Source organism: Triturus cristatus, chromosome 10, assembly GCF_964204655.1.
Source record: "Triturus cristatus chromosome 10, aTriCri1.1, whole genome shotgun sequence".
Taxonomy (NCBI): Eukaryota; Metazoa; Chordata; class Amphibia; order Caudata; family Salamandridae; genus Triturus; species Triturus cristatus.
The window spans coordinates 1010707660-1010734907 of NC_140593.1; the positions used below are offsets into that span (position 1 = coordinate 1010707660).

The window sequence follows — 27248 nt, forward strand, 5'->3', positions numbered from 1 at the left end:
CGTTTCAAATGATTAGCTTCTGCTGAGTAGGTAGTTATCATCCTAAATTTACCTTGATGGGTAATCCCTGACTCATTTGCTGACATCTGTTTACTGGCCAACAGATTCTTTCTGGGAATGCCTTTCACCTTATTAAGTGTGTTATGTAATAATGTGGGATTATATCCTCTTAAGGCAAACCTCTGTATGCATTCTTGTGATGACACCTTAAAATCACATGGACGTGAACTGTTGCCTTTTAAAATTCCTGAGTTTGAAAGGTGCAATCTGAGCTGATATATATATATATATATATATATATATATATATATATATATATATATATATATATATATATATATATATATTACCTACTGGCGGTCGCCAGTAGGTAGTTATAGTTAGGACCACGTTTCCATAGGAAATCTGCAACATTCTATTTGGAATAACGGTCGACGAATCCTTGCGAAATTTTCAAAACTAATGGGGCGCTAAGCTCCGCTCCTACCCTGAAAGTCTCGGGGGGATTCGTCAAGCGGGGGCTGAGAAAAAAGGGGGGTCCCAAAACGCGTTTTTCCCATGCATTTTTCCATAGGACCTTTAGACACAGCTACAGCCCGAACGGCTGAACAGAGTTACTTGAAATTTGGCAGAGAGGTAGTCCTCAGGTCAAGGAAGTGCCTTTTGTAGGTCTGGTGTAAATCTGTTCAGTAGTTCCTGAGAAAATAGCATTTAAATCAATATATATATCTGAGCCAGCTTACGGTGCGCTTACGGTAAGCTTACCGTACGCGTACGGTGACGTGCGCGAGCGCGATTCTGATTGGCTGTTAGATCTTAGTAAACATTCGAATCGTTAGAAACCAGGAAGCGGAGGCCGCCATTTTCTCTCTCGCACTCTTAAGGGGTGAGGAAAAACAAAGGCCAAAAACATGTAATGGGACTGTTTAGACAGCTTCTTACCACCTAGCCTTGATTAATGGGTCCCCACAGTTCCCCCATGGGCAAAAATCCATTTTTATTTTTTTACGAAAAATCGCCGATTACGCTTACCGTACGCGTACGGTAAAAAAAAAAAAAAAAAAAAAAAAAAAAAAAAATATCCCTACTCTCCCCACCCCGTGTGCAAATGGTGCTAGAAGAGCACCGTTTGTGCATGGCATATCATATATGTAGAAAATGTAAAAGCTTACCTTTCACAGCGAAGTGCATAATATGTCCTCCATGTGCGCACGGTGCGCGAAGCGCATCGTGCGTACATGGCCCATCCAGCGTAACGTGGGCTACGCGCACCGCGTGCCCACCCTGCGTGCACGGCACTAACTGCGTAAAGTGGGCGCGCAGTCCGCGAAGCGCACCGCGCGCGCACGGAACGAACTGCGTTAAGTGGGCGCGTACGCCACGAATGGCGTAAAGTAACTTAGCATTTAAAAAAACGTACAAATTCACTGAAAAAACCATAGGTTTCACACACGTTATAGTTAGGAATTAGCATTTAAAAAACCTTGCAAATTCACTGAAAAAACCATAGGTTTCACACATGTTATAGTTAGCTGGACATTTTACTGATAAAAAACCAATGAAATTCCCCCGTTATAGTTAATGCAGGCAACTATAACTCACGCAACCGCTATATATATATATATATATATATATATATATATATATATATATATCCACCAGCAATCCCTCCGGGTTGGAAGAAAAATTGAGACGCACTCTCAGCAACCTTGTTTTGCGCTTTATTTGCTCAATTGTTTCACTTCACGGGATACAGGCATGAGCTGAGCTGATCTACGCGTTTCGGTATCACGACCAACTGTTACTATGGGTCCGCCCCCTATAAATTTGGTTGTTGTTACATCATTTCCTGGCGATGACCCAAAACTCCCTTTGCATTATGGACAATGTAGTTTTGTAAATTTACCATATTATACGGGAATTGCATTTTGCAAATTGAATTAAATTAAATGAGATAAATTCTATATCACAATGAGGAAAAATTAACCAGGGTAGTATACAATGTCTCTTTTATAATAGTAAAAGTCCATTTCTTTTAATATTATCTGGAAAGAAAATATTTTTCCCCTCAAATCGGGCATGTCATTTAACTGTCAATCGACTTTTTTTTATATATTAGTTATTATTTATCATTGTCACCCCTCCAGTGGGGATTAATATTGTTGTTGTGTCCATATTTTTAAGTTTCTTTTTTGTCCATTTGTTCGTGTTTTTCTGTTGTTTTATTTAATCAATTGTAATCTCTTACTGCGTTGTTATTTTGACATTGTGATTACTATATCCTTTTTCCTTCCATCGGTTGATGCCGAAATTATGATTCATTGTAAATGTATATAAAGCTCTTCTGATTGATTAAGGCCGTGCGGCTGCAATGTTCGTAATTTCAAAATATATCGTGACTCTTTCTTGTGCAATTGTTTTTCTCGATCTCCCCCACGTTCCTTTTTTGGGATGGTCTCAATTCCGAAAAATTTTAGTTGTTTCCAATCTCCTTGGTGACATTGCTCCATATGTTTGGCCACTGCATTAGATCTATCTTTGTGTATTGTCGCTCTTATATGTTCCAATATCCTCTTTTTTAGTTCAAAGATAGTACTCCCTACATACCTCAATGGGCATGGGCATTCCAGTACATAAATTGTATACTGTGTTTTGCATGTGATCAACTGTCGGATTTCCCATGTTTTGTTATCCGCCATTTTGATTTTCTTTGTTTGTTTCGCGATTTGACAGGCTTTACACATGTGACATTTCATAAATCCTTTTGTTTTCAACCATGAGGTCTCTTTATCTTTTCCTTTAAAATGGCTATGGATTAAGTGATCTCTCAGATTTGTAGCTCTCCTGTAAGTCACTGTTGGATGCTTCCCTACCACTTTCTTCACAGTAGTATCAAGTTGTAGTATTTTCCAATTCTTTCTTAGAATGCTGACAACTTGTTTACTCTCCAGTGAGTAATCCGTTATGAGTCGACTTGGCTGTTGTTGTGTTGTTGTTTGTTTCCGAGATAAGCACTCCTCTCGTGTTTTGCTGTTTGTTTTCTCCCAGCATTTTCTCACTGTGTTGTTGTTATACTTTCTTTTCTTGAACCTTTCTATGGTCATGTTTCCATGCTTGTGCCATTCTTCTTCTTCCCTGCAGATTCGCCGAATCCTCAGGAATTCCCCATATGGGATACATGAGATTATGGATTTCTGATGAAAGCTTGTTGCTTCCAGGGTGGCATTGGTTGATGTATTTTTTCTATGTAATGTTGTCTGTATTTGATCATTTTTGATGTAGATTTCCGTGTCCAAGAATACTACTCTTTCTTTACTCATTTCATACGTGAACTTCAGGTTCATTTTGCTGTTGTTTAGCAATTCGAAGTATTCTTGGAATTCTGTTTTTGTTCCATCCCATATGATGAATAGGTCGTCAATTAACCTTTTCCAACTGATGATTTTATTCACCATTACATCATTACTTGCATTCCATGCCACCTCCTTTTCCCAGTATCCCATCGCTAAACAGGCATAACTGGGACTGAAGGAAAATCCCATTGCATATATATATATATATAAATATATACATATATATATATATACATATATATGAGTCTTTAAATCTTCCAAAGTTCACTTCAATTGAATAGTAGGCTGCCAATGACAAGTCACCAAAAAATACTGTTTTTTTATGTGAATTACTTTCCACAGCCTCTGCCATTACAGTATATTCAACCTGTCATTGTTAATCAAAGGTGCTTATGTTTGTGAATAACCCATCTTAGGTGTTCATCCACAATCGTGATGAGCTTTCCACATTGTACGCCAGCTCAATTTCACAGCCACTTTAGCCCAGCAGTGACACACCTCTGTTATTTGAAACAGGTTGTACATTTCCTCATTCGGACGCTTTTCTCTTGATTTATGCAAGAACTCCGTAGGTGCTCATTTTGTAAAATACACCCAATATATTATAATGCTCCAACTCCATGCCAGCGGAGCTGACATTTCTTACAAGTTGCAGCAGTTGTGGCAGTCTATGTAAAACACTCCAAACTAATTGCTACTGTTTGCTGCTGAACACTGTTGCAGAGCGGGTGCCTCCATCAGAATTGTGGCCATCCTGTGAATATCTTCTAACAAAACCACACAAGGAGAAAGCACAGCAGTCAGCGGGTGCAAGCCAAATGATTTATTACCACACAGATGTGTTTCAGCATACGTGCCATTTTGAATGTGGGTAAGATTAAGGGTGCCACCATATGAGTCTTTAAATCTACCAAAGTTCACTCCAGTTGGAGAGTAAGCCGCCAATGACAAGTCGCCAAAAAAGACTGTTCTTTCAATTTGAATTACTTTCCGCAGCATCTGCCATTGCGGTGTATTCAATCCTGTCATTTTTAATCAAAGGTGCTCCTGTCCTTAAGTAACCTATTACTGATGGCAAGTCCTGCCCCAGCAGTGATGGACAAGGCCTTGTTATCCTTGGACTTGGAGTCCCCCTCTGCCAGCAACAACGGTGTCCCGTGCAGCAGGAGTCAGGGAAGCACTTTATAGTGTGGATGGCAAGTCCTGCCCCCAATAGTGACTGACGGCGCCTCCTGGCGCTTGGTATCCTGGGGCTTGGAGTCCCATTCTGCCAGCAAAAATGGTGTCCCACGCAGCGGGATCAGAGCAGCGCTTTATATTGTAGCTGGTCCTGCCCCCAATAGTGACTGACGGTGCATCTTGGTGCTTGGTATCCTGAGACTTGGGGTTCCCCTCGGCCATCACAATGGTGTCCCACAAAGCAGGAGTCAGGGAAGCGCTTTATAGTGCGGATGGAAAGTCCTGCCCTCAATAGTGACTGACAGCGTCTCCTGCCGCTTGGTAGCCTGAGACGTGGAGTCCTACTCTGCCAGGAACAATGGCATCCCATGCAGCATTAAACTTTAGTGCAGATTTCTGTATAGTTCTCCAATATATAATGTATAGAACATCAGCACCTCTCTGATGTGGAGGGCTGCTCATTAAAACTCATTTTTAATATTTCTGTCCATTGTCTTTTTTGTGGTTTTAAATAAAGCATGCAGACATTCAAAGACAAATGAAATGTACCCAAATAATGTAGTGAAAGTTCAAACAGTTAAAGCATGACTATGATTTGCAAACACATCATTCGCTTGCATGCTGGCCTTGCAAACAGTCTGCAAATTGTCTTCAACATATGTCACATGCAAATCCGCCCAAAGGAACTAAACATTAACCTGTACCTTGCCTTCATCTTAAAACAAAATGAAGAGCCTTTATCCTTGTCATTTTGTAAAGCAAATGGAGCTAGTGTGTACAAGAATGGAATGCAATATATTTCATTTTATTAATCTCAATTTTGAAAGGATTGTTTCATTTATAAGTATAACTAGTTAGTAATGCAAAACGTATGTTAACTTTTCATGAAACAATGATTAAATATTTCTTTAAGCTCCATAGTCTGTTTTATAATTAATTCTTTCTTATGGATAGCACATTTACCACGGCTGTTGGGAATGGCCTTTTCTGCAGTGTCACCCCAAGCCTTTTACCTTCCTCCTCCCATTTTCTTGCAGAATTTGTTTTTGTTGGTTTTAGGATTCTGGGCACTTTATGACCAGAATCTTCAAAACATGGTAACATTGGTTTATCCACAAATGGCGTATTTAATTTACTTGTAAGTCCCTGATAAAGTGCACTATATGTGCCCATATCCTGTTAATTAAATGTCACTAGTGGGCCTGCAGCACTCATTGTGCCACCCACTTCAGGAGACCTTTAAACATGGCTCAGGCCTGCCACTGCAGAGCCTGGGTGTACATTTTAAACTGCCCTTTCGACCTGCAAATTAACCTACTTGCCATGCCGAAAGCGTCCTTTTTATTACGTGTAAGTCACCTCTTCGGTAGGCCCTATGTAGCCCTATGGGCAGGGTGCAGTGTATTTAAAAGGTAGGACCTGTACTTTCGAGTTTTACATGTCCAAGTAGTGAAAATACTTTCACTACTGCAAGGCCTATCTCTCCCTTAATTAACATTTGGATTGCCCTAAACATCTTTTACGTATAATTTCCAATTGGGAAAAGATAAAGATTTAGAGTTAGGTGTCTCTGAACTTACATTTTAAAATCACAACTTATGGTGAAGTTGAATTTTAAATTGTAAGTCTGAAAATACTACTTTTAGAAAGTTGGCAGTTTCTCACAATAACCATTCTGTACCTCTGCGTGTCTTTGAATACACGCCTGGGTTGGGTGACAGCTGGGCATTGTGCATTTCCTCTAGACAGTCACACAAAGGAAGCTGTGGTGTGACATTTGCATCCTGATGGTCCATCACCAGGCTGCTGGGCCTTCCTGAGGTAGATTGGGAGTAAAGAGCTGACACTTGCACCTGAATAAGGCTGTGCCTGTCCCCACACAAAGAGCTGCATAAGCCCCTGGAGTGAGTCTGGAGCCAGGACAGGAAACAAAGAAACCCTGTGATCTTCAAAGGCCTCTTTGAAGTCTCCCCCACTGCAAAAACACATTTGGGTATAAGTACTGGATCAATTGACACCTCCAAATCAGAACTTTGCTGGAACAAAGTACATTTTGCCTAGAAGAAGACCTGCTATGCTGAAGAACGTGCTGCCACTTTGTTACCTCCTCTGCTGTGTTGGTTTGCTGACTGCTGCTTCTTGCCTGGGAGTGAGAAGGACTGGACCTGCTCTCTACATCCTTGAACCCAAAGTTTCTCCAAGGGCTTGCTGGCTTGCTTCCTGTTCTTGAAGACTCTTGGCCATTAAATACTTCCTCCAACTCTGCTTCAGCTGCTGGACTCTGCCATCTGTGGTCCCCCCTCTCCTGAGCTGCCAATCAAGTCCTGGGCCTTAGAGGTGGGCTATGCAACTGTCTTTTTGCTTTAGAATCGATGCAGTTATACCTTTGTGCTGATTGTAACCGATGCATAGACCTCCGATGCAGTGCCAATTCGATGACAACGCAGGTCCCGACTGCACGGCTCGATGATGACGTAGCTCTGATCCAGAGCCCTGACCGTGAGGTTTAAAGATCAGCACCGATCCGAAGAAGCCGTTGCGAAGCTCGACTATGACTCAGGACCCGATTGCGTTGCTTGGCTTCGATGCATCAACCAGACTGCGTGAATCAGAACCAACGCTTGCTCCATTGAAGTTAATTTTTCAGCTGGCCTGCATGGATCCTGTTGCCAGCCTGCCCACCAGCGTGGTTGGCCGGAACTTTGGATTTACCATGGTCTAGTGGGACCTCAAGTAACCTTTTATGCGCTATTGACTTCTAAGCACTGTTTTAGAATTTTATCTTTAAAAATTAATATCTTGACTTCTACTTATTTGATCTTTCAATGTTAGTCTTATTTTACTCAGATAAATATGATCTATTCTTCTAAACTGGTGTGGGGTCTTTTGTGGTGATTTCACTGTGTTACTGTAACTTAAGTGTTGCACAAATTCTTTACACATTGTCTCCTACGTTAAGCCTGACTGCTCTGTGCCAAGCTACCTGAGAGTGAGCACAGGTTATTTTAGGTTGTGTTTCTAACTTACCCTTACTAGGATGATGGTCCCAACTTGTACAGGGTGCAAACCTCTGCCAACTAAAGACCCAATGTCCAACTAAGGCTTACTATGAGTAATGATGGATTTCGAGCCTCATTTTCAACTGATAACACAAGAAATACAAGCCTCAGACTTAATTTCCTCTTAATGTTTTGCCAAAAGAAAAAGTATTGTTACCTTACAAACTTAGAAAAGTACTTGAAAAATATATAAAGTATAAAATCACACCTAAATGGCAAAAACATTTGCCTAACAACATTATGTCGCTCTTCTTCAAGATGATTTAAAAGTAAAGTCTGTTTTTTTGCCAAATCCTTTTATTGTACCTATAAGATAAATTAAGCAGCAGCATTTGGCTGTCAAAACAGGAGCTAAAATACTGAATGATGTATCGCTACACGTGTTGATTTATCTGCAAAGGATTTTGAGTTCCTGATTGATTTTAGTGGTTGTTCACGTATTTGTTGTATTCCCATGTCGCTTACAGATATCAGCTGATCACAGAGGAGCCTTCGGTCCGCTATAACTATTCCACTCCTGGGGCATATGCTTTTCACCTTACAGTTGATGCAGAGATAGAGACTTCAAGACATGAAATCTATTTTGTGCAGAAAACTGGATATTTTTCGGCTGACCTGCAATTGTTGGGTAATTGATGTTCACTTGTACATAGGTCTGTTCGTATATTTTTATTTCATATCAGTGGCGGCCCCTCTGCTATGGCGGAGGAGCATTGATCCCCCTTACAGCAGTGTAGAAAAAAAGAAAAAGAAAAAGAAAACAATAATAAACCCAGGTTTTTATCGTTTTGTTTCCCGGACTCTTGGGGGCTGGGCCAGGGGGATACAAGGCAGCACAAGAAGTGAAATGCACTGTTACCAGTGCACATGACGGTTTGGCTTGCCGTCTCGGGCCGGCCAAATCGTCATGTGATACTGAAGCTCTCTTCAACCCAGCTGCGTTGCTGGGTTGGAGACAGCAAGTACAGGCCCCAGTCTCCCTGGGTGTGTACATCATCGGTGCTCAGGCTGATTGTGAAGCTGCTCTCGTGTTTGAGAACAGCTTCAGGATTGGCCGAAGGGGATTCTGAGAGCCTGTGCCCGCGGTGGAGCCACGAGAGGAGCAGAAAACAGGCGATGCAGCAAGCTGCAAGCGACAGGCAAGTTCTTTCCCCCCCCTTTATTCGTTGTCATCTATCCCCCCCGCCCCTGCCTCCCTCAATTTCCTCTAACAGCAGCTACTGTTTCATATTGTATTTCTGAGATAGTGTCATTTCAAAACAATATTATTCAAAGCATATGTTCGCATCAGTGTTGTATTGGCATTTTGGCCAGTCTGCCAAAGGATCCAATTTGTAAAGTGCAGTTTACGGGCTGTGTTTTTGGTAACGTCATGACACATAGGATCATAAAAAAAAAAAACACCCACTCACTGGCCCTTCAAACTGGCCCATCTGGCAGAAACTTAAAACCAATATGCTATCTCCAGAAGGACTCCATTGCATTGGGCAGCAGATCAAAAACATTGGGTAGAGTTCTGAAAGAATGTGATTCTCAAAGGAATAACTGTGATGTACAAACACCAGGAGGAGATGTGCATTTACTACTATTTCCACTTTTCTCTGTGCATTTTGTTTTAATGAAAGACTTTAACACATTTATATATATTAAATGAACCAGTAATGGTTGATTTGCCTTTCTGCTCACCTTTCCATACTTTTTCTAAAAATCTGTTAAGCTGCTGAGGTGAACGATTGTGCAGTGTTTCTTCTTGTTTGCAAACATTCAGTTCCACTGAGTTTGTCACCATGTGGCTAATACACACTGTCATTGACAGAATGGCAAATTAAGACATTTACAGCATTTTTATATTGCAATCATATTGACAATGAAATTAGTATTCAGTTAGTTATACAAAAAGTAATTGTGTAAAAACATGTTCTAATATAACTTCCATAAATACGTTTAAGCTTATGTTACATATTACATTTTATGAAAACAAAATTAAAATGCATTTTTGTAATGTACTTGTAAAGTGCTACATGCTTTAAGTGTAAATTTCCCCAATAATGTGCACAAATAACTGTAACACAAAGGTTTGGGAAAGGGGATCGGACTCAGAGTTTAACAAACACAACTTTGCTCAATGTGTATAGATTTCAGTGATCTCTTGGAGATGGCAAACTCTGGCACTCTTAATTCTTAGTGGAGAGAAATGCATAGTTGAAATACTTGCTCACTCCTATGAACCTTCTATTCTCTGTAATTTTTCCAGAGTGTCACCTTTTCAACCCTTGGGGTAATTGTTGCATTTGTTTTGCAAGATTGAGACTGGGGAAAGAAGCTTGAACATGCTTCGCATTGTTTACCTCCTCACAATCAGTGCTTCCATTGTCGTCTCTATTGGTGTAAGGATGACACACTGATCCAGTTTTATACACATTAATGCTTAGCAAGAACTTAAAGTTTTTCTCCTGCATTCTTGTAGATGCACAAAAGTATGCACACATACAAATAGGTGTACTTTGGAGCTGCACTGAATAGCAATCTCTTGCTTGGTCACTGTTCATCCAAGAACCCCGACAGACCCTATTAGTAAATGTGCTTCAAATGTATCGTACACTTATCATAGGGCAATATCAATATGTGAGATACAATGACAAGTGATAACATTGTCAGGAAATGGGTTAATAATTTGGTAAGAGGCTACCTTTACCTAATTAATAAGCACACCCTGATTAGGTGTTAACACAGTTGTCAGCAAACTCTGATTAACCCCTGGCAGCTGCAGCACAAGCAGCAGGAAGTATCCCAGAGAATCAACAATGTTTAATTGAAGAAAGCAACAGTATAAAATTCACAAACCAATTTAGAAAAAGAACTGAATGAGTAAAAAACACTTAAACAATCAAGGACATATAAGAGGAACCAGTGATATATTTTTTAAGTTGTTTGGCAAAAAGCTCTTAGAAAAGTGCTTTGTAAGTGTGGGCACCCATTATAATGTATGTAGTGGACACTGGCAAATCGAGAAGTCATAATGGCTGCCCCGAACCTGGTGATGATTGGTATCAAACATGTTGGAATCATACAACTACACCAATTCTAGTGTTTGTTGCATGATACTGGGAGGCTTCTTAGAGGACGCCCCAATACCTACCCGTGTAGCCTTACAGGGTCTGTATGCCAGCCCGCACTGGTGCCAACCCTAGACAGTGCTCTGCCCCCCCCCCCCCCCGCTGATGAGCTTAACTCGGGCAGGGGAAGCTGAACAAATGATTTTTTGCGAAGGAGAGGTGTGACCACCTCTCCTTTAGAATTAGGTAGGGTGAGGGCGCTTCCGAGCACCACCATTAAAAGGCACATTTGGTGCCCTCCTTGCATAAACCTGTTTTGCCCAGTCATGAGGCCTTGGCTGCCACTCTAGCATGAAACTGAGCAAAGGACAGGTGAGTATCCACCTCCCTGTCCAGCTGCCCCCTTAGGGAGTTGCCAAGAGCTCCTACGGGTGGCTACTTGATTCTACCATGTTGAATCTTGGCCCCTGGGAACTTCTGACTGGCTAAGCCAGCTGAGTAGCGTCCATTACCCCCCAATAGGTGGGTCACCACAAAAGAGGTCATCCCCCTTTATAGGGTTACTTAACTTGAAGATCTGACTGTCTGTCATGTGAAGACTCATCTGCTGGTGGACACTGAAACTCTGCTGTTTTTCAAGCCAGGACACAAGACAAGACTGCTCCTGGTGGGAACATTCCTGTTGCATATTTGTCCCTGTGCTTCTTCAATTTCTGCAACTCTGTAGCCATGCATCCTCTGAGTCACCAAAGACTCAGCCTGCATCCTATAAAGAAGAAAGCTGCCTTGAAGTGAAGGAGTCACTTCCCTGCATCCGCAGGCACCTCAACATCGATGACCGGTTTGCTGAGCCTGATATCCCACGGACATCATCTGGCTCTACAACACAGATGAAAGTTTGTTAGATCTCCAGAGGCCTGAACAGTCTTTCCTGCAACTTGGGTGACTGTAATCCCTCTCAAGCTGATGTGAACCGCCTCCCTGTGAACCACCTCTGTTGTTGCCAAGGTTTATGGGCTCTCTTTACAAATGTTCTTCAATATCCTAGAAGCCCCAGCCTCCAGTCCTGCACAGCTCCAAGCCTGCGTCCTGCCTTCATCCTCTGCATCATGGGCCTTCGTCTCCTGTGTGCTGTTGAGGCTTTCCTGCAACTCCCTGCGTCTGTTGCGAGAGGGTCCTCAAGGGGGCTCCATCAATTCCTGCTGGCTCTCCTGTGTGCTGAAGGCCAGCTCTGACTTACCCTAGCTGGGTTTTTCCCACAAACCTTGCTGGTCTGCAACACTGCATCTAGCACTTGTCGACCAGCGTGGATCAGCCCGTGGATGGCTCCTGTGCTCCTGCATCATTGCTTGGCCTCCACAGCTGTTGCTTCAACCTCACCATGCTACAGCAAGAACCTCCGACAAGGGCTGGTATTATGATCTTGTACCTTCTGATCACCTCCAGGTGGTTTTGACTCTGTCTCCTCTACTGTCAGGTTCTTCTCATCAGGATTCCACATCCTAGTTTCACCGTCCTGGCCCATGAGACTCTGTAGCTGTGGGCCCTCTACGATCCTCCATTGGCATCAACGAGTGGTTCCGACACTTCTTCACCTCATGCAGCTGGCCTCCATTTTCTTGTAGATGAGCCCCCTTATCTCTAGAAGCTCAAATAATATGGAAATGGGTTATATTACACCAGATATCCATCAAAGCAGAACATCTATCGGGGTGAGCCACAATCTTGCGGACAGACTGAGCAGAACCAACCAAGCCTGTCATAGTGGGAGCATGATCAACTGATTCTCTGCTCCATATTCCAACAGTGGGGCAAACCAAACTTAGATCTCTTCGCCTCTCAAGAGAATCGAAAATACCAGTTTTTTGCCAGCTGGGAACCTTGGAGAGGGGATCCATTATCGATAAGAAGGTCAGAGATATATGCTTACACTTTCCCCCGTACCCTGTCATGAAAATGAAGAGAGAGACGTTCCAGCTGATCTCATTTGCTCCATGCTGGCCCCACCAGCAGTGCTTCACAGACCTCCTTCTGCACTCGGAATCTGAGCCCTTTCGCCTTCCAGTAATCTTTTTTTTTAAACAGACTTTTATTGCTTTTCATGAACTATACATTCAATCCCGCCGCCCACTGAATGGTCAACAGAGGAAACCAGCATGAAATACAACGGACATACCGCCAATCTGATTACAGAGTCACACCCATCTTTCCATAAGGCGTCCGTGATACAGCGCAGTCCGTCTGCATGCTTGATCCAGTTCAATGGTGTGAAGCAATAAGAAGACCCCTACCCCCCACTCCTCTCACTTTCGGAACTCCACCAACAGAACCCCCCACCCCAACCACCCTCCCAAGCATGTTGCCATCCTCTAAGATATTCAAGAAGGCAAATATGACTCCCGTACCACCTATCAGTCTCCCCATTCCACGGGGCGCAGCAGTGAGTGGGTCAAGAACACAGGGGAAAGCTGCTTATCATGGTCCCAGTGGCCTCCCTTCGCACTGTACTCCCACAGGCGGGAAGGATCTCTCAAGAGGCCTGTGCCATGTCCCTCTCATCAACAGCCTCCTCGTCTTCCACAGTCGGATGCTTGATCAGCTCCTAGAGTGCCATCCATGCCCGGGCAATTTCCTGTGCCTTCTTGCTTCCATTACGCTGAGCCAAACGTAATCTATAGTTCCCTTCACTTTCTGCCCATTTCACCATCTCCCTATTCCAACACACTAGACTAGACCCCTGCCTCGCCTTCCAGTGGGAAGTAATTTCTCTTTTAGCCAAGACCAACCCCAAGTCAATGAACCGGCTGGTGACCTTAGTCTTGGCAGTGTGCAGGAACCAAAGCAACAAGCAGACCCCTGGTGTCACCGTTAGCTCCCTCTCCGTCACAGTCAGCAGAGCAGTCGTCACCTCCCGCCAGAAGCCTCTCACCTGCGGACAGTCCCAGAACAGGTGGAGCAAATTCGCCCCATCCTGGTCACAAAGGGGGCAAGTGGCCGACCCCCCCAAAATATTCAGCAATTTTACTAGGCGTGAAGTAGGCCCTATGGAAAACAGAATTGGAAGAGCTGGAAATGCGTATTCCGAGAACATTTCCACGGCCCCTCTGCAATTGCCTCCCAAGGTTTTTCTACAATGGACTCTCCCAGATCCACCTGCCATTTGAGTCGCACCGCCATCAGAGGTTGGCGCAAATTGCAAGTGATTCGTCGGTAAAGGCAGGTCACCGCTTTAAAAGTACCCGCCGCCATCAATACATATTGACAAGCGAGAGACGTATCTGGCTCCAACAGTCTCTTCAGCCAGTGCTTCCTGATAGCCGCGGTCAGGGCCGCATGCAGGAGGAGGTCCTCCTGCGGGAGATCATGGCGCTCCCTGAGGTCATTAAAAGGGAGAAGATTACCACCTTCATAAAGATCACCTATTGCCGTAACTCCTGCCTTTTCCCAGGCCAACAACTGGCTCCAATCCCCCCGTGAGGCAACACCTCACACATCCTCAGCGGGATCTCGGGTGCATAGGGGGTCCCAACGTGTGTCCTCCTGGCTAGGCGCACCTGGTATTGTCGCACCGTCCTCAAATCCGGTGGTAGTGAGTCGCCTCTCAGCAGGGCACGCAACAGCACACAGGACAAAAGGTGCCAACTCAGAACCGACCCACCCTGGTCCTCCGGGCGCCTAATATGACCTGCCACACACTTCGTAAACCATTGAAGCTGCGCAGCATGGTAATAGGCCTCCAGGTTTGGCAACGTAAGGCCCTCCTCTGTCCCTGGGCCTCTGCAGGGTGGTCAACGCATATCTCCGTCTCCCAGCTCCACAGATGAATCCTGTAATCAAAGTGTTCAGCTGAGCGAAGATCCTACTCGGGATCCAAACGGGGAGGGTCCCAAAATAATAGAGAAACCTAGGCAAAATGACCACCTTCACCAAGGTGACCCTGCCGGTCACCGATAATGGCAGAGTCTCCCAGAAATCAAAACAGTTTTTTGGTCCGCGCACTGCCCGCCCCACATTGCCCTCCAGAAAATCGTCAGGAGCATGATAGGTCTGAGTCCCCAAGTATGGCAAACACCGGCATTCCCACGGGACATCTCCTGCCCTCGGACGATCCATCCCGTCTGGCCTGGTAGGAAATAGACATGATTTGGTCCAATTCACCCGGAGTCCCGCCACCCTCCCCAAGGTCTCCAGCAAGTCCCTCGCTCCCCATAGGGCGTCTCCTGCGTCCGGCAGGAACATGAGGAGATCGTCCGCATACAATGCTATGTGTTGCACTCGTCCCTCCACCAAGAGCCCAGGGAAATACTGTCCTGACCTGGTGTGAACAGCCATTGGCTCCATCGCCAGGGCAAATAATAAAGGGGACAATGGGCACCCCTGCCTCGTCCCGCGAGCTACTGTACAGGCAGCAGAAATCAAGTCAAAATTCGCACATTCATCGCAGTATTGCGGGAGGGAATGAATCCGGCTTGGTCCGTATGGATCAGTTTCGTCATATGGGGCATCAAACAACTGGCCAAGATATGGCTTAAGATCTTGTAGTCAAGATTGAGCATCGCTAGGGGCCTGTACGAGGAACGGTCTCAAGCAGGTTTGCTCGGCTTGAGGAGAGGAACTATGAGGGCTTCACGCGTGGAGGCAGGGACGTCACCCTCCCGACACGCCGTGTTATAGAGCGCCACCAAACAGGGAGCCAGAACATCCTTGTAGGTTGCGTAAAATTCGACAGGGAGCCCATCGGTGCCCGGCGTTTTGTTCCTGGCCATGTGCTTTATGGTGCTGCGTACCTCGCCCGCTTCGATGTCCCGACCCAGAGCCTCGGCGTCTTCAGCCTCAAGCAGTGGCAACTCCGCCTTAGGCAGAAACTCCTCATCTCCCGGATCCCAGGACCCAACCTGCTCCGGTACAACTGGGTATAATACTATAAGAAATAATCATTAATACGCTTTTGGAAGTGAAATACCTGATCAGCATCACCTTGCCCCCTCAATTCCATTATCAGGGTCCCTCTACGCGCCGGATTGGCCAGCCAAGCTAGCAATGCCCCTGCCTTATCACATTCTACGTGCGCCTTATCTATGTAGGCCTTATAGTCGAAGCAGCGCAATCTCTCGATTTGAACTGTTAGATCTTCCTGAGCCTCAAGTAACCCTGCCTGTCTGTCCGTACGCTCCGGGCGCTCCTTCTACGAATCGCGTACCCGCTGTTCTGCCTTCCGTACGTCTTGTAGCAACCCTATCCGCACTCCCACTACCTCGCCTATACAGCGACCCGAACTACCGACTTAAAAGCATCCCATTCGACCACCAGAGAAGATGCCGTGTTGGCGTTAAGCCGAAAATATTCGTCAATGGACGACCCAATAGTAGCATGGAACACTGGATCCTCTAACGTGTCAGGGTGGAGTCGCCAAGTGGGAATGGCAGGGCGATCCCGCAGCCAATGTAGAATTGTCAACAGTGGGTTATGATCAGACGATGTCCTAGCTAAGTATTCACTATGTACTATCACCCCGTGGACATCTGGGGAGCTAAGGATCGAGTCCAGTCGAACATGTAGGTCATGTAACGATGAGAAATAAGAATAGTCCCTGTCAACCGGGTGGTGAGCCCTCCAGGTATCAGTCAACCCCCACTGTTGCTGTCAGTCCCGCCGCACCGTAGCCAGCCTATGTATCAGGTAATCTGCGAGAGGGGCATGAGAGCGATCCAGGGAGACATCAGTGATGCAATTAAAGTCGCCACCCAGGAGCACAGAGCCTCTCAACAAGGGAGCCAATTTCCCAGAGAGGTGTGCAAAGAAGGAAGCCTGATCCGTGTTTGGGGCATAGACACTCCCTAGGACATTGTCCCTGCCATCCAGTCGCTCCGTCACCACAACATATCTACCTTCAGGGTCAATCACCTTTCCAGTACTCTGAAACGGTACCCCCGCCCGAACCCAAACCAACGCGCCCCATGCATAAGCCGAGTATGTGGTACAGAACACCTGTCCCCGCCACCTCTGTTGTAATGTCAGCCCTTCCTGCGTATTTAAGTGCGTTTCCTGCAACAGTGCTATCTGCATCCCACGTCTTCGAAGATAAGCATGAATCTTGTGACGAGTGAGTCATAGTGTGCATTCCCCTAATGTTCCAAGATAGTCATTTAATACCTACGGTGGTAGCCATGACATGGTAAAGAAAATGCTGCTCCTCTTACCTCCCACGGCGACATGCTTGGTCCCACCCTCCCCTCCCCCTCCCCCTGCCCCTGCACCCCAACTCCCCTAACTCCCACTCCCCAGAATAGGTTCCCTGAAACTAGCCCCCATCCAAACTAAAAGAACCATCAACTTTGCCAACAAGGATAGTGAGACGTGTGCCGACACAAAGGGACCCAATGCCCCTCAGCACTCCCCCGCCCAGTGTGAAAGAGCCAGCAACAGCCCTCTGGGAGCCCCCATAATGGTGGTCAAGTAAGGCCAACTCCCCTCTGCTCGCAGGACAAATCCCCTCCAACAGTCAAACCTGGGTTGCAGTACAAGTGCGTCCTTCCCCACCATCCAGGCCCAGATCAGCCAAACAAGTCTGCTGTCTGCGGAGTTAACTCTGGTAGTTAAGGCTCGGAATCCCCATTCGTGCTGCCAGCTGGAGAAGACCCAGAGCCCTCCAGCACTCGGCCAGAGGAAGCAGAAGCTGGGCTGGTACCACCTTGACTGATTGCTACCACCGCCTGCACAACTCTGTCTCGTTCAATCCGACGGTCCGGCAGCATGAGAGCCCTCGACAGACTCGCAGCATCAGGAGATCGTCTCTCCGCAGCGCTCGCTGGCGAACTTCGCTCTGACCTTGCCTGCCGTGTCTCCAGCCAGTGCCACGCGTCCTGCAGGGTGGTGAAAAAGAGCGTGCTGGGGCCGTCAATCACCCGCAGCTGCACCGGGAAGAGCATTTCATAGGGAATGTGGAGTTGACGCAATTTCCGCTTGAGAGCAACGAAGGAGGTGCGCTGTTTCTGACCCTCTCGGGTGTAGTCCGGAAAGAGCATCACCCTGAAGTTATCGATTTGTAGGTGTTGCTTCTCTCGGGCTTGCTGCAGGAGGTGGTCTCTGTCCCGGTAGTGCAGCAATCTTGCCACCATCGGTTTCGGGGGTGCTCCCGATTTAGGAGGACTAGCCGGGACCCTGTGGGCTCTCTCAAGGGCAAAAAACGGGGATAGCCCCTCCATAGCAACCTCCGACCGGAGCCAGCCTTTCAAGTACCGGACTGCATCATCCCCTTCCCCACGTTCCGGTACTCCCACTATGCGGAGATTATTCCTGCGAGAGTGCCCTTCGCTGTCCTCTGCTCTCAACTCCAGTATCCGCACCCTGTTCTCCATCTGCGTCAAGGAATGCTGCAAGTTGGTCACCTTGTCTGGCACCTCCTCCAATGTCCTCTCAGTCGCTTTCACCCACTCCTTCAACTTCTTATGATCATCCTTCAGCAAAGCGAGGTCCACTCCAATAGTGGCTATCTTTGTTTCGAGGGCCTCCCGGGAAACCGTGATGGCCTGCATTATATCCGCCAAGGTAGGGCCTCTAGGAGCCTCCACCCCGGAGGCTCGCATCACGACGTCCTCGTCCTCGGACCGGTACCCCCATCATCATCCTGGAGGACAGCGAACCCTCGTCTCCGTGACGTACGGCCCATCTCAGTAGCTCACCCGGGGCACACCATTCACTACCAGCCGCGAGATTCCGTCTGCCCCAGCAGCGCCAAAGTGATGCCGCTGACCCGGCCGGCAGATCAGGTGCAGCAGAGTAAGCCCCAGGAAAGCGTGGATAGGCAGGGCAGCCACACTCCACCCCGGGGCCAAACAGATCAGGTGAGTCCAGGAACTGCCCCCCGTACCTCCCTGGTCGCAACTAGGAGGATGGAAGTGGGTAGCACCGTGCAGCCAGCACAACACAGGGGACAGCAAACAACTTGTGAGGGCCGTCTGGCCTACCGCACCACCATGAGTCACCCCCAGTGCAGCAGCATGCCTCAGGGACCCAGCGGTCTACATGTATAACTCCAGGACTCTGCCGCTCCAGGACCTCCACTCCATGAAAGTATCACCTGCCTATAGGCGAAGAACATGAGCCAGGAGGCTCCACAGGGACAGTGAGGACAGGGCCTCCGGCAACACTTCCAAAGTCCACTGCCCCCACCGGAGCTGACAGCCCCTGCATGTGGGCCCCGCACTCAGCACCATGCAGTCCGTCACAACCAAGGGCCAGTCAAGTGAGGCAATCTGGGGGAGCAGCAGGGCGCCGAGCCAATGGTGAGCAGCACCGGAGAGCTCACAGTTGAGCTCCGCCACCTGTCAGCAGCGTCCAAACTTCAAAGGGGGCACCGTTTTGGACAGTCACTCACCACTGCTAAAGCCACCTCACCGCTGCAGGAGCCACCCGGCAGGCACACACCACTCCACAAGAGGCCCACAAGCACACCGGTCCCCAGCAGGAGGCAAGCAGCCGGTCCGCTCCGCCGGCTTCCCAGTAGCGCTCTCCCACCTACCACACCATCAGGTAGGCCGCTCCTCGATATCAGCTCCGGGCCGCCATCTTAAGTCCAGGCCTGACCGCGGTGCTCCACTCACCCCACTCTCTGCTGGACCGTTCAAGTTGCCGTCAGCGGCTGCAACAGGGTCAACGCCAAGGCCCCCTGACACTCTCCAGGTCGATGTACAGCCCTCAAAGTGCTGCAGGTTACGGCAGTCTCACCAGCAAGTTGCGGCCGCCATCTTAGGCCGCTGCGGTCAGCAGCGCGGCAGGGGAAAGAATTAAGTCACTTTTAGCCGTCGAGGCGCCCACGTCATCGATGGAGCACCCACCAGGTATTCCTAGTCAGGATGGGAGATTAGGGGCCCCCGTAGTGCCGCAGGATCTATGTGAATGGAGGGAGGCCACAGAGGAGCTCCGAGGTCCGCGTCCGTCTACATCGGCGTCAGGCCACGCCCCCCTTCGCCTTCCAGTAATGACAACACTGTTAATTATGAAAAAGGGCCAAGTCCTGCACCCGGACCCGCCTCTCTCCAATTGCATACATGGCTCCTGAATTTATCAAATTCAAGGATTTAGACATCCCTCAGGATGACTGGGAGATATCGAAAGCAAGACCTGAATTGCCAAACCAAGCATATAAATTGAAGTGGAAACGATTCTGTTCATGGTGCCTACAGAACAATATCTATCCTGTTTATTCATCGCCAGAGCAAATTTTGCCCTATCTTCTCCCTCTTGCTAGATCAGGGTTGGTTCATGTGTATGTAAAAGTTCACCTGACTGTTATTTCTAGATACAGACTCTTTTTTCACTTGTTATCACTCTATTCTACAAGAATTTTCAAACAATTCATGAAAGGATAATTCAGAGTTGTTCCCCTAATTCGAGCTTCTTGTCCAGAATAGCATCTCAACATGGTTCTCTCGCAGCTTATGAAGCCACCGTTCAAACCTGTTCACAGGGCAGAACTGACATTTCTTAATAGGAAGGTCTCATTAACACTAGCCCTCACTAGCCCTCCCTTCTGCTAGGAAAGTCAGCGAAATTCAGGTTCTTACAACAACAGAACCCTATCTACGTTTTCCTGAAGATTTTCTTCTCTGAACTAATCCAAAGTGTATTCCCAAGGTTTCATCTCATTTCCACCTCAATGAACCTGTTATACTTCGTACTTTTTTCCCAAACCCATCTATACCAGCTGAAAGATCTCTACACACTCTAGACATCAAGCGATGTCTTACATTGTATTTGCTAAGGAATAAACACATTTGAAAGAGTGACCATTTGTTAGTAGCTTATGGCCATCGAAACAAGTTATTCAGTCACAAAGTCCATTATTGCAAGATGGATTGCCTCAATCATCTGCTTCTGCCATGTTAAGGCAGGCAAACCACTCACAGTTAAGGCTAAAAGCACATTCCATGAGAGCATAGTCCACCTCTACTGCTCTGTTTGCCGGTGTCCTGCTGGAAAAGATCTGCAGTGCTGCAGTGTGGAAGAACACCCACACTTTATTGCAGCACTACTGACTGGAAGTGGCAAACCGCAGTGACGCAGCTGTTGGACAGGCAGTCTTTTGTCATCTTTTCCAATAGGGTAAGCCTCTATTCATCGAGGTGTTTTTCGTCTTCTTTATGTTTTATTTCATATCATGTTGTTGTATAGTACTTCAGTTTATATATACAATAGTACGGCTTATGTGCTACAAAATGTTATTTCACTGACCTCAGTGCATAGTTCTCCGCATCCACTACACCGATCTATTCTGTGCTGTGACACCCACTCCGACTACAGAGACCTCCACACACATACATCTATGCTTTAGTAGAAAATGTGGTAGGAGCAGGCGAGTGGCTGGGTTTAGGGAGCAGTTATGAGGAGTTAAGGGGGTTAGGTAGAAGTTTAGGGAGGTATATGCGCAAACCCATTCCTGTTCACAAACTACACTTCTAAAGTTACTACAGCAAAAAAGGACCCAGGCTCAGACCTGGAGTAACTCCCAAACCACTGGTATTGAAGCACCCTCTCTTAGAAAATAATAAAAATATGGGCTTAAGACACATAACCGATGGGCACAAAAGTTAAAATAAATTAATTTAATTTTACTTCTTAAAAATAAATTTAAAGGTAACTAAATGTTAAAAATATATAAATAAAAAATTATTATTGTATTTTCAAATGTATTAATACATTTTGGAATCTAAAAATAACAGCACCTTATTTTTTAAACCTATTCAGTTAATTTAAATTAATTCTATACATAATGTTTAGCAATTTTTAATATAAAAAATAGCCACTAGAGGTACTATTTAATCTTTCTAGGGAATCCACATAGACCTCGACAGGTTGATGCCCGGCAGCGGTTCAGCTGAAGCACTGTATGTCCGGACTTAACAGCCTTTCTGGAAGTCACATCTCCTTCAGTGTAGCAAAACATGATATTGAGGGGAGGCATCTCTTGAAGCTCGGGAAGGGGCTAGGCACAGCCCTCAGGCCATCCTTTGAAACTCAGGAACAGGCTGGGAAGAAGGAAGGAAAACACCTCGGATCCAATTCCAATCTTCCTTCGTAGACAGCAAGGCAATCTTTCAAACAGCAGGGTAGTTATCTTGCAGTTAAGAGGTCAATTCTTTAGTAAGTTCCACAGGTCCAGGAGTGTTCTGATGAGTGGCTCTGGAGGCCCAATATTTATACATGGTGCAAGACTTTGCGTAGGTGGATTCCTTCTCCTAAAAAGACACCTGGTTTTGTAAAGTTTTACAGTTTCCCTGTCAAGGCTACAAATTGTCTGGGGGTGACAAAAGGCAAAACAGGCCTGGTGTCAGATTCTTTTCTGTGTGCAGTAGGCAAAGCCCTTCGAAGTGTAAGTTGGCTGGGCACATCCCCTCCTCAGTCATCCTGCCAGTATGTCCCATCCTGTCCACACCTATTCCCCCTTTGTGTCCCCTGTCTAAAAATAGTATACAAATCCCAACAGCTGAGCATTGACAGTCATGTTGCCCAGGTCACTGGCTGAAGGCACAGATGATTGGGACAAGAAGATACCAACGTTTTAAAAGTGGCATTTTCAGAATTGTATCTTAAAGTTCAACTTTAGCGTTAAAAGGGACTTTACATTGCAGTTCCTTTGAGTGTAAACAGCATATTTCTATCTACTCCCAATCTAACATTAGCACTTAACTTAAATACACATGTCCTTCTTTTCTAGGAGGCAATCTCATCCCCGCAAATCGCACTAGGAGATACTGCAGGCCCCCAATAGCAATTTACAGGCCCTGAGTGCATGCAGTGCCATCTACTAGGGACTTACAAGTAAATTAAATGTGCCAATTAGATGTAAGCCAATTTGACCATGTTTGAATAAGGTAGTACAAGCACTTCAACAATGGTTAGCAGTTGAAAAGTGCACACAATCCTAAAGCAAACAGAAACAAATTCAGCAGAACAGGAGGGGTGAAGGCAAAACATTTGGTGCAATACTACATGAAGGATGTCAGGTCTAGCAGTAATAAAAGATACAACTTTACCTTTAAGTTAGATTTTACAAAACCGTTATAATGAACTCTGGAATCATTTTGCTAGCTTCCCCAAAACTGAGTTTAAGCATGTTACGCTGTTATAATGTAACACAGTGTTTTTCTATGGGAGAGCCATCCTTGCTACAGTGAAAAACAGCTTTGGAGGTTGTTCGCCGACCAGGTCATGTAAAATATTAATTTGTACATGCCTTACTTTTAAATACCTTGTACTCTGCCTTATTGGGCAATATGCGCTACATTTAGGGTGACTTATGGATATTACAAATCAAAGATTTAGGCCTATTAAAAGAGTGAGTTTGAAAGGTTGAATTTGCAGTTAAAAATAAGCACAGTCAGGCTGCAGTGGCAGGCCTGAAGACATGATTTATACGGATACTACAGTGGATGTACAGTGAGTGCTGTAACCCACCTGTAACATTTAAGTTACTTGTAGCACCATATGCTAGGGATTTATAAGTAAGTTAGGTGTATGCCAATTTTATGATGTTTAAAAATTGAGAGCACAAGTACATTACAACTGGTTGGCAGTTCTTAGGTCAACAAAAACAAATTCAGCTACAGAAGGGACAAGACTGCATTCTGTGAAGACCCTGATTAGCTTACCAGTGCTTTTTTTTTCTATTTTTATTGAAAACCATAGAAAATACATAGAATTACATCAAAATATACATTTTGTTAAAATCCAGCCATGGCATTCGAAGGGATAATAAATACCGCCACTGATCAATACACAGCAGATCTAATAATTGATACTGAATATGCAGGGGGATCTTTAAAACACATTATCAAACCGTAAGATAGAAAGAAAAAGAAATCTGATCAAATGACATGAAATATACTATCGATATTAAGATACCAGGTTCTAGGATTCATAACAAGAAGGACAGATTCAAGGGATACAGCAGGTTATATACTAATTTTAGAGATCAAAGTCAAAATGCCGTGCCCAAATCGTCTCAAATTTCTTAAGACCTCCAATTCGTGAAGCATAAGTTTGTTCGCTTCGTTTAACCTGACCCATTTTCCGAACCCATTCAATTTTAGATGGAATTAAATCCATTCGCCATCTTTGGAGTAGGAGTGATCTGGCGACAGCCATGCCAATATATAAACGTTTAGTCAACTTCTCGGATAACTACAGATCTGGGTCGTTAACCCCAATTGGTATCAAGCACTATGTTGCCAGATACTCAAAAATATAATTCCAGAACTTCTGGATCAAGGGGCACTGTAATATTATGGAGGTCCAGTTAGCTGCAGGATGAATATGGCACCGGAAGCACTGCCCTGATTGATTGGGATAAGCCTTGGCTACAAAACAGTGAGTTCTATATAATAGTCACTTGCTAAAATATAACATCCTTCTCCAGTTAGCCCCTCTGACTGAGCTGAAATTTAAATTATTAATTGTGGACCACGTTTTTGCTGTAATTTCCAAATCTTCATGTTTACCCCATTTTGTTATAGCCTTGGCCGTCAGATTTACCCTTTTAAGTACGGCTAGACATTTTTTCCAATTCCCCGGCTTTTTCCCTGCCCTATCTTCCAGCAAGTCATAGGCTAACTGTTTCTGGCCACAAATTTGAAGCAAATCAAGTTTGCTTAGGAATTTACTAAGAATATTATATGACCCTAGGAGGAGGAAATTGCCGGGGAATAATTGAGTCATTTCCCTTACATTCATCCATCCATGATTCCGGAGAGTCAATAAAAGCTAGCCTTGGACTAATTTTGTGTAATTAAAAAAGGATCTCTAATACCTACTGAGACAAGAAGATCAGCTATTGAGGTTGTAACATTATTAACTGGGATGGAGGACTGTCTAAAAAATGCCTGGCGTTTATGAAAAAACCAATGTAAGCACTTGTATCTTACTAATTTAGGCGATCTGAATATTGATAATGGACAGTGAATCTGATTTTCTCTACATATTAAATCATAAAAAAGTTGGTAAAAAGACCCGACTGTAAACCCTGCTTGAATCTAGACATGTATTATGCGAAAAACGCAAAATAGTATTCCCTCAAATTGGGGAGGGCTAAGCCGCCATCTTCTAATTTCTCATATAAAGAGCTAAGTACGATTCTGGGAATTTTCCTATCCCACTGGAACGATGTAAACATTGACTCTATTTTCATGAAAAAATAATTCACTAACACGCAGGGAATTGTTGAAAAAAGGAAATTGAACAGTGGAAGCACCGACATTTTAATCAGAGACACCCTTCCTAAAATGGTTAAAGGGAGAGAATTCCAACGTGTAAATAGGTCCTGAAGTTTCCATAGCAATGGGACGAAATTCAAATCATAAAGCTCTGAAATAAATGGTGAAGAATAGACCCCTAAATACCTCTTGGGATTCGAATTCAAGCACGGAAGAATGTCAGCGTGTAAGACCCTGGATGGACACCCACAGGATTATTTCTGGTTTCCTTTTATTAATTTTGTAGCCACCGAACAACTCATAAAGATCAAAAATCTGGAAAGATTTTGCCTGCACTTCCTCCTCCGGCTTTATAATAAGCATAATGTTGTCTGCGTATAATTTAACTTTCCCGATGGTTGGAAGCGGAGAGCAAATATCCCCATTATTCCTGATTGCTATCGCAAGGGGCTCAATGAAAAAGGCGAATAGCACCGGGGATAACGGGCATCCTTGTCTGGTCCCCTTTTGACTTTTACTTGGCCAACCTGAGTGGCATTGATGATAATATTGGCCTCTGCATTCATGTATAATTTCAAAACTAGCCCTGTAATTTTAGAGGGTATGCCAAATTCCGTTAAAATACAAAATAAAGTCTCCCAAATAACCAAATCAAATGCCTTCTCGGCGTCTAAAAAAGTACTAATGCTGGGATCATCTGGGTCTCGAAGTAGTCTAGTGACTCCACTAAGAAATACGTATTGGTTTTGAGCTGCCTTCTGGCTATAAAACTGTTCTGATCAGGATGGATTAAATGCGAGGCGCTCTCATTAAAACGATTGGCTAAGAGTTTAGTAATTAATTTGTAGTCAGAATTTAAAAGCGTTATCGGGCAATATGATTTAGGGTCCTCACTATTTTTACCTTTTTTTAAAAAGCTGACTACATTCCCTTTTCTAAAAGAAAGAGGTATGGAGCCTTCTTCCAAAATTGAATTTGCCAATAAAAGGAAATATTCCATAATTACACTCGCAAATGTTCTAAAAAACACAGCAGGGACGCCATCTGGCCCTCAGGCTTTACCGTTTGGGAGGTTTTTAAAAACCCCACCTAGCTCTTCTTTTGTAAATGGTCTTGCCATGTTACTCTTTTCTAAATCTGTTAAGACAGGTAACTCATTTACCTGGAGAAAGTCTCCCAAAGCTGACACATCTATCGATCGATGTTGGCCATATATCCTCTCGTAATGTTGTACCATGATATTGCCTACTGCTCTCAAATCCTCCGAACAAGCACCTGAATTGAGACATCTTAATGCGATTATTTGATTGCTTACAGCCTGTTCCCGTGCCTGCCATGCCAAAAATCTGCCTGTAAAATTGCTTTCCTCATAAATCTTTTGCCTATCCTTCTGAAATAGGGATTCACTTTTAGCATAATATTTATCAGCTAGATTCTATTTGCCTGATCCAGCTGTCGACGGTTCGCCACGGAGGGGGTAGAGAGAAATCTATCAAGAGACCTTTGCACCTTTTGTTCCAGTGTTTGTTTTTCCTCCTTCCTGCTCCTTGAGTTCTCTGCGTCTTTAGCAATAGTAAGCCCACGGAAAAAAGCTTTAAACGAGTCCCAGACCACATGTAGTGGGGCTGACCCGTGATTTCGCTCGAAGAACTCTCTAATTTCTAATTTAATAAAAGAGACCCAATTTTCCTCCAATAAGTATTGTCGATTTAGCTGCCATCTTCTGGCGGTTTTCTTACATTCACCCAGTTCCAACTCTAAAATAACTAGTGCATGAGCCAAGAGCCCGCTCTGAAGAATTTTTTGTGACTTAAAAAACAAACGCCTGGAGATAAGAAAAAAATCGATATGCGAGAAAGTATGGAATCTACCTGACGAACAAGTATCATCGATTTCAATAGGAAATGTGGCCCGCCAAGGGTCAACTATATCAAGCATTGAGCTATAGCTTTGAACCGATTTAAAAGATTTTTGCTTGAACTGTTTTTTTGCATTGGATGAGGAATCAATTTTCATTAGCAAATTGAAATCCCCTCCCACAATTATGTCGCCTGAAACTTGGATTAATGATTGAAAGAATTCCTCATATGGGGTAGGATGATCCTCTACTGGGGCATATAGGCTAGCAAGCGTCAAAGATCTGTGTCCTAGATTACAGATGACCCAACACCATCTTCCGTTTTGATCACTCGCTGAGTTAACTACCTCGGCCTGAAGTTTCTTAATGAGAAAAATCGCTTTCCCCCCTATGGGCTGCAGAAGTTGAAGAGAAACCCCTATACGCAGCCCAAGATTTGAACATTGAAAGATCTGCTATTTTCCCCACTGGAATATGGGTTTCTTGTAACAGGATAGCAGAGGGGTTCTCTGTCTTAATCCAGGCCTCAATGG

General features: G+C 45.0%; 1 protein-coding gene across 1 annotated transcript in view; it reads left to right on the forward strand.

Moving 5' to 3' along the window:
* Positions 1-27248, forward strand: part of TMEM130 (transmembrane protein 130) — a 401485-nt gene that overhangs the window by 162668 nt on the left and 211569 nt on the right. Inside the window, exon 4 of the mRNA XM_085630206.1 lies at positions 8059-8219. Within this exon, the coding sequence (XP_085486332.1) occupies positions 8059-8219 (161 nt within the window). The remainder of the gene's footprint in view (positions 1-8058; positions 8220-27248) is intronic.